General features: G+C 41.4%; 1 protein-coding gene across 1 annotated transcript; it reads right to left on the bottom strand.

The window, feature by feature from the left end:
• Positions 1–2087: 2087 nt before the first annotated feature.
• Positions 2088–13270, bottom strand: LOC118429910 (arginase, hepatic-like). Its single transcript, XM_035840543.1, has 11 exons — positions 12993–13270; positions 11831–11903; positions 10045–10148; positions 9469–9536; positions 8660–8819; positions 7063–7106; positions 6524–6580; positions 6115–6219; positions 5554–5630; positions 4896–4955; positions 2088–4639 (listed from the first exon to the last, which is right to left on the bottom strand). The coding sequence occupies exons 1-11, from the start codon at positions 13125–13127 to the stop codon at positions 4479–4481; spliced, it is 1044 nt and encodes a 347-aa protein (XP_035696436.1). The 5' UTR covers positions 13128–13270; the 3' UTR covers positions 2088–4478.
• Positions 13271–13488: the final 218 nt, after the last annotated feature.

Genomic DNA, 13488 nt, shown 5'->3' with positions numbered 1-13488 from the left:
TCTTTCAGACGTATAGGCAGCTCCATAAGCAATTTACAAGAACGGCGAAAGTGAAGGAGACGAAGCATGTATTTTAAACTCTTGTTTTGACCAACCACACACACACGGCAACCAGTCATATATTTTGTAAATTGAGTGGGGAAAAAATGTCAGAAATGTCAATCCTGTTCTCAAGTTTTTTTGTCGAATAAAAAGGAGGAAAAGCGCGGACCACTACAGTCATGACAGTAGGGAGAAACAAAAATGCCGACTAAACGGCCACAAAAGACCCCGCGGCCGATTCATCTTCTTGGAGCCTTGAAAATGATGAGAACGACTGTTTTTTGGCGATCTGAGGGATCACACTGTTTTGTGCCTGAATCCCTGTGTTTTCTGATTTATCTAATGCCGAATCAGGATCGTGCTACCGGGAGGCTTCTTACGGAGCGGAGCAAGGGGCAGCTCCTGGCCTAAGCACATAGGCAGGAATCATGGACGGTTGAGTGCAGAACAAATCCACTTTTGATCAATGCGGCAAATCCTCGTTTAATTCAAAGTGGAAGGCAGTTTATTGTAGCCTGGTTACCATCCTATTTCTACCGGGGCTCCTTACACTCACTTCCCTAAAGGGGTAGCGAGTGTAAGGAGCCGGCCCGGTAGAATACGGATGGTACCCAGGCTAGTTCATTGTTCTTTATATTTGCGTATCACTTGGAAAGAAAAACTGATTGCTTTAATCTTATAGTATTCAAAAGAAGCCTATTGTTTTCATTTGTATCATTGAGTTTCGATAAAAGTGTTTATTACTTGCTTACTTACTTACAGATAGAGGGTGAGCTGTCGGAAGTCTGGAAGCGACACAGGGAAGCGGCACCTGGCGATGTACGGCACAAACTGCACCAAGCAGTGGACGGACTCATTACCACCCTAAGAAGTGGAAAGACGACCTCACAACCCACAAAAAGACGCAGACACGGCTACAAACAGTACTTTCAGTTTCCGGTGGTGTGTTCCTCTCCGGAGTGCTCTAACGTCGAGGAGGGCAGCAAGTTCAAGATGTGCGCCGCTTGCGGTCTTGCCAGGTACTGCAGCGCAGGGTGCCAGACCCACCACTGGGGGCACGGGCACAAACCCGACTGCAACGGGATGGTCGCGTTTGAGAAGGCCAACGGGACACGGATAATGTAGCGGCCACAATCGTCAAAAGTGATCTTGCCCAAACATATGATCTAGAATTTCAAGCTTGGACGGTCATAAGGAGGCATATAAGATGCGAGCCGATACTTGACTGTACAGACTATTCAGAACGATTGCATTCCATCTTGACCAGATAACCTTTGTATATAAATTTCATTTCTTCATCGTTAATTGTTCTAAACAATGTATCTAATCTATCTTTCTATCTATCTGTTCATCCATCAATAATATCTATCTGTCCATATGTATCCTCCATTCATCCCTCCACCCATCTCTCTTTATATATATATATATATATATATAACGTTATATAGTATATAGTACATAATATTATAGTAAATGTACAGCAGCAACATAGATTTAGATTTAAGTTTTTTGTTCTTTTACAAACATGTCCATCGTTACAGATAAAAGAAATAAAATATTTATATGCAAACCATCTACAAGTCTGGAGCACACTATACACAGACATGTCTGTTGGACCCGAAATGTAACGTCAACAGCCAGTTAGAAACTTTATTACCTCCATGAAAAATGGATATGTTGTTCATGTGTGTGTGTGTGTGTGTGTGTGTCTGTGCACGTTTCCGGATATTTGTGGTTAACATAACATTAGAACCTCTGGATGGATTGTTAAGTGATGAAGGTCAACAATCAATTTTGGGCCCCTGGTATGTGACCTTGGTACTGCAGCAGAACTTCCGTTTTTGTATCTTTTGGCCTGGACGTGCTATGGTCTTGATATTTTGGTGGCAGATGCATGAAATCTCACCACACCTGGGGACTTAATGACGTCACTGGTCATGTTTGGGTCAGTGCAGCGGTAAACTACGTAGGATGCTATCCAGACTACGAAAAGATGGCCTGTAAGACCTAGTACGTCTTAGATGCGTCAAGAAGGGCAATCCACAAAACTTTTACATCCAATTTAATTCTGACCAGAAAATGCACCAAAATGACAGTCTACATTCAATGTAAACCAAATCCTTATATATGCACCAGTACCTAAAAGAAACTAGTGTCAATTGTCTTCATTTAAACTTATAACGTTATATGTCTAAGCATGAGAAGCTTTCTTGTTCTTGGTCTCATGGCAGGCAGATCTCTTTTTAGTTTTCATAGAAAATAAGCAAATTAAGCATTAAGGGTGCGCTTATAAATCAGTCATTAAAAGAAAAGAAAGAGATAGTATATATCAGAGTGAAGCCTTACCCTGTGTACCATCCTTCAGCATTTTGCTAGCACTAAACAGGTGTCTCACCAAAGCTACCACATTGCCATTGTCACTGTGTCTGAACAATTTCATAGAGTGCTCAACAAATTTCATCGATAAACAAATCTTTTCATGCTTTGTTTGTTTTACAATCACAATTCTGTGTGGTTATAAGGAATAATGAACTGCTTTTGTTCACTTGCAAACAAAAGCAGCACAATACCTCTATACTGCACTGTTCCCTAAAACATACTATAACGTTACTCTAGTGATGATGGCAACATCAAAATTACAACATAAAATTGCTTCATTGCACTCAAGCAGCAGTAAACTTAACAACAGCTATGTAACAAGGCCCTCACAAAAGCAACTCAAGGGCATAAAAAAGGCAAAGGTCCTAGAGCCTGGACTTCTTGATTCTTTGTCCGTTAGCCAAACCACTCTGCTATCGAAGCCACATACAATACAACAAAGGATAATACGTGATCAGCATCATACATGTAATGTTATTTGCATCTGACCACAATAAGGGAAGCACAAGTTCAAATTTCTATGAAATGCACCATCTTGCAAACTAATCAGAAAATTCCCTCGTAAGCATATCTGAGCAGAGAGGGACAGCACACCCACCCAAGTAGGTGTTACTACCAAACTCGAGAACCTGGTACATGCACTCCAGGCCACTCCAATTCAATCTGTTGGTCCTTAATTTTTAAAACATGCTGACCTGGAAGATCAACATGAAAATAGATTCTCAGAGGAATGCTTGTACAAAAATTTTCAAAAGGCAAAAATACTACATTTTATAGTAGTGAGATTCTCCTCCCAGTCCTTTGTTTTCATGTTGTCCTCTTGCTGGACTTCTTGAGGTATGGAAAACCAAGGAAAAAATTGTTGTGGCCTCACCTTGAAAGAGACTGTTACCTGTTCTGTTTAACATTAATCAGTATTATAAAATTTAGTGTGAATACTCTTTACATGACAATGAAAATTTTCTCAATATTCAGACTTTTCTATAATGCCAGATCACGTTTATCCGTGGGGTAACCAATATCAGTAGTATTTAAAAGCTGGGTATTTAGGGACGTCAAGAAGACGGATGGTTGTTTTAAACTGCAACAATTTGAAAATATTGCAGTTTCAAACCATCGTCCATCCACTTGAATATCCCTAAACACCCGGTTTTTATATTCGGCTATACCTCCATTGATAAAGGTGAACAGCATTACAGTCCAATGAACCAGGCTCAATGAACCCATAAAAATATCACAAACCCACTATCACCTTTAGGGACTTCGTGTCTAAAATATATATAGTTCTTCAGTATTAAGATCACCTATTCCACAGCATTCTACACAGACAGACATGGAACATACACCACCACAGCTTTCTGACTATCGATGTTAAATTGCTATAATCCTTTGGATGATACCATGTACAGTATAGTTACACCGTTATCATCTTCTCATGAGGACACTTCAAAATAATGTTGTTTCTTTTAATGTTACACCTTAACCCTCAGCCTGCTAAGGTAGCTGTTTGGCACCAAATTTGTATTGGTGATGGGGTTAGGTAGCAGGGAGAAGTTAACACTGAAAGTTCACCTTTATTTGCGTTGTGACCTGTATCTGTTGCAGGGCTGTCTCCAGCTTAACATTTTTTTCTGTCCTACTCATTGTTTGGGAGCCCATGTGTTGTTTATTTTCCTGCTTAGATATGTCATTTTAAGCTTATTGAAGTACATTTTCAACAGTTTGATGTCATTTTTCAGATGGATTTCCAGATGTATTTTTGGTGTATTTTTGGATGTATTTTCTGTCCAACAAGCAAATTTCCGCCCTGAGGTGGAAAGATGGGTCCTGGAGGAGACAGCCCTGATATGTTGTTACCTAAGGCATATCAAGTCTAGGGACAGTGGTTCCAAATGGCAACATTTTGAAAGTACAATGTATTACAATTTGAAAATACATATCCATTTTGAAAACAATGGATATAGGCTACCCCGTAGATAAAGGTGAACTGCAGTTACAAGTGGTCTCTTCCAAAGTATGTTAAGAGGAAGGAAATGGAGTAGAAACGGTTGACGACCCTAAGGCAAGGGGAGCTGGTACCCCGGCTGTAGGTTACCCTCCCTCTTCTTCCCCAAACACGCTGTCAGAACCTCCACTGCTGTCATGACGGTATTGGCCTTGTCCTGACGACTTCCGACCTCTGGGTTGACCTCTACAAGGTCAAGGGCTGAGAGTAGACCTGTGGGGAGGGGGGAAAGGAAATGGGGTTTGTGTAATAAACCACAGTAATATGGCAATACAGTTAAGCACCATGTCTTTCCAACTCAGAGCTAAGCTAAGTATAACATCAAGTTTGGAAAGTCTAACCTACATATTACTTATGTTTAAAGAAGGTTAGATATCTAGATAATAAGGCACTGAAAGGTAAGACATTTTAGGTAGCATCCACTACCTTTCGTCAGTGACACATCACATAGCTCTCTCTGCTGTCTTACCTGTCCTGTACACGTGCTCAGCAATGAACATCCCCTCTCGGAAGGTCAGACCACCCGGTACTGAAGCACACAGAAGAGCATCATGGTCAGGGCAATGGACAACAACAAAAGTTAACACGACCCATTTCAAGTACCAGTACTGAAGTCTGTGCATTGTCAAATATAGTTTCATTGCCATCACACTGCTTCTGATACCCTCCACTATGTCGTACCAGGTTCAAGATAACATTCAATAACGGTAAGTGTGTTCTAGACCTATCCATATTTTACATATCCCAAAAGCATTTGCTTGGATCCCACAGACTTCCATCAAGTCAAAAATCTGAGTACCAGAGCTGCACATTGGAATTGATGTTCTAACAATTCTTTGCATTGAGGACAACTTTTGGAGCATTTTACATTAAAATGTGGGTTTTCTTGGGTGAGTTCAACATAAAAAGAAAAACAGTGTATTCCAGATCACCCTCGGTCCCCATTGAGTCAGGTTAGTAGCTCAGGTAATACTTAATTAACTATGTAGTATTCTAGTCATATAAGGCCTAATCATTTAGATAGGGACAGATACCAGACAAATAGACTAGAATGGCTGGAGTGAGAAAAAGATGGATACCAGCAACCTAGGCTACAGAATTCACCCCGGCTGAGCAAAGAGGCTTACCAGGAGTTCCTGTGGCACCAGTGACGGCAGGATCAACAGAGTCGATGTCGAAACTCATGTGGATTGGTCGGTCCCCTCTGAGTGGGAAAACAGAATTTACTTTGAACTATTGATGTCAATTACTGATGATGTAAATAGATTCAAGCATTTGGGCGCAGGGCCAGGTATTGTACATCATGAAAGACAAAGATGCTTGGAGAAGTAGAGTGGACCTATAGCTAGTCTGGCTATTAAAGCAGCCAGACATTATGATGATGATGATAATGTATTAGAGGCAGAGGTCCCAGAGCCTTTATGAAGCCATAGGAGCAGTAGGTTGCTACTCCACTGTGTCTAGAACAGGTATTGGAGGACCAAACTTATCCTTATAAGACTACCGAACGAAAGTAGGTTTCCATTTCACCCTTGGAGTAAATGCACAGTGAGGAAATTGCCTTTGCTAAGGACACAACGTCTAGCTAGGAATACCTCTTGATCCTGTGTCTGCTAGAGTATTTATTCACCCATTTATTGTCACTACCCCGACTACTACTAGGCAGAAAATTTTACCAGTCGACTCACTTTGGGTTAACAGCATCCAATGACCTGGCGATAACCTCATGGATGCCATATCTGTCCACCTCATGGATAGAGAAACTGGTGATGTTGAACTTTTGCAGAATGTAGCTGTAGAAGGGGTCAAGGTCATGTAAAGGTTGGCAATAAAAGAATAAAGCTTGTATTCTACTGTGTAATATATCATATAAGCTTTCTTGATATTTTGGAAAATAATCTTGACATTACATTTTTTTTACAGTTTGGCTTTTGCATTTTTTATTATGCGCTTTAATATGGTTCTATTTGTGACAGCCATGCACTACTAAGTTCTTGATTGTGCAGGTATGTGTAATTCCAACCCTCGTGAGACAGGGAACAACAGACAACTGACTAGATAGTGAGTGTGGCTGAGTCTGGCTGACAGCCTACTTACCGTTCACCTGGATCCAGGTCACGCAGACCTACAAAGGCAATGTCTGTGATGTTGAGGCTGAAACACAATAATATTAACTAGGCATATCAAAATATTGTTTATTTGACAAATAAATCAGGCTACCAGTAACATCTATGAGAGTCAGATGTTCCTTTCAGGCAGCATTCACTATCTTTTATTAGTGACTGACATCATATTCATGATCGTTCATTGTTGGTCACTCATGATGAAAGACAGTGGGTGCTATCTGAAACATCTGACTCTTCAATGAATTTATCCAGCTACTTGATTTAGCTTGTATTCCATAATGTTCTACCTGGCTGTCTAATCCTCATAAACATACATGTATTCAAAGAACAGGGTTAGAGCATTATTCTCCACGACTTTAGATGATCACAAATTGTTGCCACATATGGCATAGTGGAGTTCATAGCTTGGGTTCCATCCTAGGCCTGCTGGGTTTACACTTACTTGTTCAGTGAAACTAAATAATAAATGCATGTTCATGATAATAACGGTAAATGGAAGAGCTTACTCACCATGGTTTCAGCCAATCAAATGGTGACAAGGCTGTCCACGGAATCTGTTCGCCAAAGGAAATTGAAACTCAGTAACTAACCAACATCACTTTTCTAATGGTACGACCAACAGGATGACAAGAAGACAGCATGCCCGTAGCCAGGATTTTGCCTGGGGGGGTTCGTTTTACTCTATGGCGGACCAACGAGCGCCAAAGGCGCGAGGCGAGTACCGAAGGCGCGCGTTTCCTAGGGGGGTCTGGGGGCATGCTCCCCGGAAAATTTTGAAAATTGAACTCTCTGAAATGGCATTTCCTGCATTTTTGAGAGATTTTCAAAGGAGAAATCAGAGCCACTCACACAACTGCTTCAGACATTATTTTATTCGACGAAAACGAAAGATTGGGTACATCAGTTATGAAATGGCACGTCATCACTTCTCCGAACTTTTAACTGGCTCTGATACCCCATTCAATTTGTATATGACAACCGACACGAAAACTGGATGCTTTACAACGCTCTTGTACTTGAAATGTTTTTCCTCTTAGAAATGGGTGAAACTACATCGTGCCAATCAGCAGGCTCTATATCACTGTGCCTTTGTTGCACAACAATTGTACAAGATAAAAAGTATGGCATCTACATTTATCAATTAACTACAGTTCTATAGCTTATCTCGGCGCTGTCATCCACAGTCCGCCAAATAAGACTTCCGGGCGCCTTTTACCATAGCAACAGCTAGGCTTGACTTTTTTGACTGCGGTCAGCCACTTTCATTGCCACCCCGTTAAACTCCAGCTAGCTCCGGCCCGCACGGTCCAGCTCTTGCCAGCACGGTCCAGCTCCGGCCTGCTTTGATTCCAGCGCCGGCCCACACGTCCCAGCTCCGGCCCGCACAGTCCAGCTACGAGCTGGAATCAGTGCGGGCCGGAGCTGGACCGTGCGGGCAAGAGCTGGATCGTGCGGGTCGGAGCTGGAGTTCAACGAGGGTGATGGCGTGAAAGTTGTCTTTCTAACGCGTGCCGCGCCCCGCCTTGCGCGGGCCGGGTCTTTTACATAACAGTAGCACGCCTCTGCAAACCACAGACAATGTGAGCAATTTTTCTAGGATTGATATTGGACCCGTTGGAAATAAAAATTAGTCCGCCTTTTAAAAGTATTGTGCATTGAAAATACGGACCTTCGATAAAAAAAGCGGACCTTCGAGCCCGCGTGGGGGGTGCGACCGCACCCCCCGAACCCCCCCTGGCTACGGGCATGGACAGGACAACACTGGCACAGGGCTGTCTCCTGCTTTCAATTAATCTCCACACCCACTCATTGTTTGAGAATCCATGTTGCTAATTTTCATTGTTGAATCTGTCATCTTAAACATAGAAAAATATCTTTTCATCAATTAAATGTCATGGAGTTCAGATTTTGGGGAAGAAGGGCAGAAATTTTTGTCCTTCCCAACAGTTAAATTTCTGTCCTGGGAGGGACGGGTCCTGGATACAGCCCTGCACTGGCATGACAGACTTTTATTCCATCCATAACAACAACAAAAACAGCATTGTCAAAGGTGAGTCTTGAATTACGTGATTGTTGAGTGTGAAATACAATACCCCGTTTTACTCACTGTGTCTTTCAGCTGATTGACCAGGAAGGACAGCGGTGTGCCGTGGATGTTGCCACTTGGCGTGGTGAGTGGGGTGTTGATGTCAGCGTGGGCGTCGATCCAAAGGAGACACAGGTTGGGCTCGGCTTGTGCATGGCCGTGGATCGTCCCGATGGATATGCTAAAGAGGAGAAATCAACCGTGTTGCTTGTTCAACTGTGTGGTCCACAGAATATGGAAAATGCCAACATTGGATAAATAAGCCTGTGTGCTGCTGTCAGTTTGATGCATGTTGAAGATACCTTTCTAACTGTTGACACACCCACACAACTCACTGACTGAATGGATGTTTCAACCGGATGTTTCAACATTTACTTTTGTTCACATAGAAATTAGTACAGTGCTCCTGTGTGGCTTCAGTGTGGACATTCAAAGTCAGCAAGTCATAAATTGTATGGTAGGAAGGAAGGAAAGAAGTAGGGGTCTGTGCTTCCAATCCTAAGGGTCAGTTGGCTATGCCATCATTTCTGCCTGATGTCAACTTGTCACCCAGGACACAGTGCCCAGCATTTGACCCCAAATGATAATGTGCCACATAATGCATTGTGCCTTGCTATTGATGTCCTTAATTGGACTGGTCTTACTAGTTACCTCAGTAGTTAACTCAGCACTTTGGGTATCTACTGGCTGCAAAATACACCCAATATCATTATCATTATCGAACGATTGATTGATTGATTGTGGTTATAGAAAACGACCATGCTGTTACCCTATATTAAACAACAGTGTGAGCATTTAAGGGAGAAAAAGAGGAATCATGACACCCCTACCTGTGGTCCCCTCCCAACGTCACTGTCAACTTGTTGTCCCGTACTGCCTGCTCCACTGCTGCTGATACCTGCAAGGGACACAAATAATCATACAATTACAAATACAAAAATTTTAGGAATAAGCAGGTGGTCAAGGACAACATTCTCCAGGCCTTTACTTGTTCTGTTGGATTATTTACTACAGAAGGATCACTTCCTTGTCATGTGATCCAGGCTTAATCACCGACCCAAAGTAAGCCTGATAATGTACAAGTCATGTAATGCGCAGACTGCTACCATCTACAGTAGAAGTGAGGTCCATTGTATTGGTAACAGCAGTTTGCCTTTACTGTTGGTCATGACTTCAGAGTATCAGTTGATGGTCATGTGAGTCTCTTGTGCCGAGATCTTCAATCATATCTAATGGGGTATCAAGTTACATTCATGTGTGTGTGCGTATGTGTGCGTGTATGTGTATCTATTTATCTATTGTGTAGGTATCTGAGTGCTGTGTGTGTGTGTTTGTGTGTGTGTGTGCCTGTGTGTGTATTTGTGTTTATGCATATGAATGGAATGACAAGAAGCACAAGCAGTCACCTTCTTAGTTGCAGCGCCCACAGCTTTGGGGTTGAGAACATAGTTCCTCGGGTCGTCTTTAAAAACTTCAAAGTTGAGGTCGCCTCTGTCTTCCACATTGTGGCCTGCAAGTTCACATAGAGTTTAGAGGTCAGTGACATCATTTTTATAAAAGGTTCATTTCTGCCAGTAATGGCATAAGCAACAGTACTTAGTCTAGTAAATATAATAAATTGTAGTGATGCATAAACTACATTTAACACTGATAATGACATGCCTAATATGTTCTGCTAGTATACTGTACAGTACTAGGGCAGAAACAGTCCCAGCTGGGTCATCAACATCCAGTATATGGTGATGGTATTATAAATCAAACTTAATGACCCTTTCTTAGGTTTTAATGTACCATGGCCATGGGATCTCAATGTACCATGCAGAACAAAGTACTGACCTGAAAAACCTTTGTGTTTCCATTCTTAAGCTCATTCAACATTTTTTTAAAAACTTTTAATACAAAGCCCAGAGTCAGCTGTGGCCACTGTTATGGCCGTGCATAATGTTAACAGTTGATGTAACTCGGATAGATTTTACTGTTCAGAGTGGTTTTATATCTAAATACCAACCCTGGTGCTCTTTATCACTGGAATCCTCCCATATCGAATATGGATCTAGGGCAGAGCCTCTCAAAAAGGATATAATTCCCCAAGGTCTAAGCTTGGCTTGAGGTGGGATTTCTCCACATTTGGTTTGACAGTTCTATAAGGCTTTGAGTGCAATGGATTTTTCCAAAGCTTTAACGGGAATTCAGGAGCCAGTTGAAGAGGTCACTATAAATCATTCAAGTTTGCCGTGACTTATCTTTATGATTTGAGGACAAAGGACACATTCACAGTGAATTGACACTGCAGTTGAAAGTTTCAAACAACTATAGTAGTGCAATGCAAGACATGTTGATTGTGTTAAAAGTTCACAGAGGGCTCACTGCAAACATAAAACCACCAAAAAATTCTATGATTCACAGTATTTCAACTTTTAAAGCTGCTGTTGGTATTTTCCATGCTAGGTTCTGACTGATGCAACTAATGACTCACAGCAATTGTAATATTGATACACCATCATGCTATGAAGTTCTTTTGGGTTCTTGATGGCTTGATTATTTTAACAGAAGACCCTGGGAATGTCTTACACACAGAATGCTTTTCCCAATCGTGAATGCTTTTGAAAATATTGTTTTAAGTCAGACTTCCTCTCACACACAACTAGGAAATTTGTGCCTTTCTCAGTCCTGAATGTTAGCAATTTCTATGGGGAACATGAGCAACGTTTTGGAAAGTGTAAGGCAACTGCAGTTCTATCAGTGACAGTGCAAGTATCAGGTGACACTCTGAGAAAGCAATTGTAACATGAGCTAGATGATGACAGGGGCATTGGCAAAACAAAATAATAAATCAAGAGTCCTTGTCAAGAACCATATTTTTAGACCAATACAACATGTGCACTATAACAGTAACATTTTTTAAAAATCTACTGAGCAGGCATTGTAACGTTACTTATATTACAATGCTATCTATAGTACATGTATTAATTTTAAACAAGGTGGATGATAGTATTAATTTAATTGTCAAAAATGAGGTTAAGTAACACTAACAGGAAAAATTATCATCTTAAGGTAAAGCCAGTGTCATTCTTGATTTCACTTAACTCATGGGTCACAAGGAAGGAAGGAAGGAAGAGGTTTGTTGTGAGTCAAAAGAGTCTGTTTTCTTTAACTTTAGTCCACCTCTGATCAAGGAGCTGATATACCTACCGAGTTCTCTGATTTTCTCAATCAATCCTGCTTCTCTCATCACTCTGGGTCCCTGCTCAACCCCGGCCAACCTCTGGAATAGAGCATTAGAGTTCATGATACTACCAGTAGTCTTTGGACTCTAAATATCAGGTACATAATGTCTGTTCAACTGTCAAGCCACTTTGCACACTCTCAAAGTGTTTGTGGATTCGAGACTTATAGCTTAGACAGCCAGAAAAGCATCTGGCAATAGTAATCAATTAGGCAACTCTCTAATCCAGGTAAATCCCATGGTATAAAACATTTATGAGTTGTGGTAAAGGTTTAAGTGTGATTTATCTAGCCACATGATTATGATTTGTGCCATATCATAGCCTTTCCACAATATTTGGTAAATTCTGCATTCTACCTTATCGAATGTTCTGCTCACAGATTTTGTAATGGCACAATAGTCAAAGGCAGCACCAAGGCTAAAGGTGTTCTAAGGTGACTCAATTAATCAATAGTGGATAAAAATCAGGATTTGCAGTAGAAAACAGAAACTGATGATTTGCATATAGTGGTTTGGGAATGCAGGATACAAAAATTAATAACATATATGTCATTGGTGTAAAGAACTTGCAATTTGGCAAACTAAAACTAGTAAAAGAAAACAGGCGTGATATTATTAATCAGATACAAACAAACAATTTCGAGCCCCGTTACTGATAGTGCGCTGTCACCATGGTCAAAGGTTCTGTATCAAGTCCCCCTTTGGCCAAAGGTCCTACGTCATAGAGCAATGTTTATCTCATGTGTTATACAACTTTAACGTCCAATTAGTTTACTGGGACTACAATATTCGTGCCCTTACAAAGCGACTAGTGTGGGAGTTCTGGCAAACTTGCTAGGATGTCACCCGGACTAACAACTACTGTGCAACTACTGTGCACTGCAAACAACCTGTGCTTTGCAAACAAATATGACCATCAGTGACACAACAACTTCCGGGTTTACAACCGGCGCCTTTATATAGGTCATGTGCGGTTGATGGTGCACACAGTCAACTCGAAGCGTTGAAAACACACACTTTTTCAAAAGATGCTATTTCGCTCCAACAACGCCTGCTACATTTAAGGTCAACGTTCTGGTTTTTACTGGGAGGCGTGGCGCGAATCCTAACATGTGCGAGTGATAGTACCTGTCCCTTCTTGAATGGCGCGCCGATGATGGCGACATCCCTGCCGTATGATCTGGAGTGTCGTAGCTGTTGCTGGCGGCCAAATCTCCTCAACAGTCCCGACCCACACATCTGTAACGTTCTCCTACACGCCATGTTTCTCGACGACTCGATATCAATCCACCTTGACACGACTGTGTGTGACTTCACAGAACCGACCCGTTTTTCCACAGGAATTTTCCAGTGCAGATTACAGCATGAAAGAAAGAAACATGATCACGTTGTGTCCACGTAAGAGAGCGACCGCGACAACCAATCAAAACACAGCAGGATCAGCCATTTGACCAATCAAAGCTCAGTATTTTGACTACGCCCATATGACAAACAACACATGATCACTTGCCCTATTAAAAAATAGGGGTACTATTCTGAATCCTTTGTATTATGCATTCAATATGTAATGATAAAAATGTTATAGACACGAATATGACATAATGTATTAAATCATAATAATGTT

This window comes from Branchiostoma floridae, chromosome 1, assembly GCF_000003815.2.
Source record: "Branchiostoma floridae strain S238N-H82 chromosome 1, Bfl_VNyyK, whole genome shotgun sequence".
Lineage (NCBI taxonomy): Eukaryota > Metazoa > Chordata > Leptocardii > Amphioxiformes > Branchiostomatidae > Branchiostoma > Branchiostoma floridae.
This window is presented reverse-complemented; position numbering and strand designations above follow the sequence as displayed.

Excerpts from the sequence above, each read along its gene's own strand:
- LOC118429910 (XM_035840543.1), bottom strand. The coding sequence starts at position 13,127 with ATGGCGTGTAGGAGAACGTTACAGATGTGTGGGTCGGGACTGTTGAGG. Across the intron at positions 10,149-11,830 it reads TGAGAAAATCAGAGAACTCG|GCCACAATGTGGAAGACAGA; the intron begins GTAGGTATATCA and ends GTGAACTTGCAG. Across the intron at positions 4,640-4,895 it reads TGAGCACGTGTACAGGACAG|GTCTACTCTCAGCCCTTGAC; the intron begins GTAAGACAGCAG and ends CCCTCCCCACAG.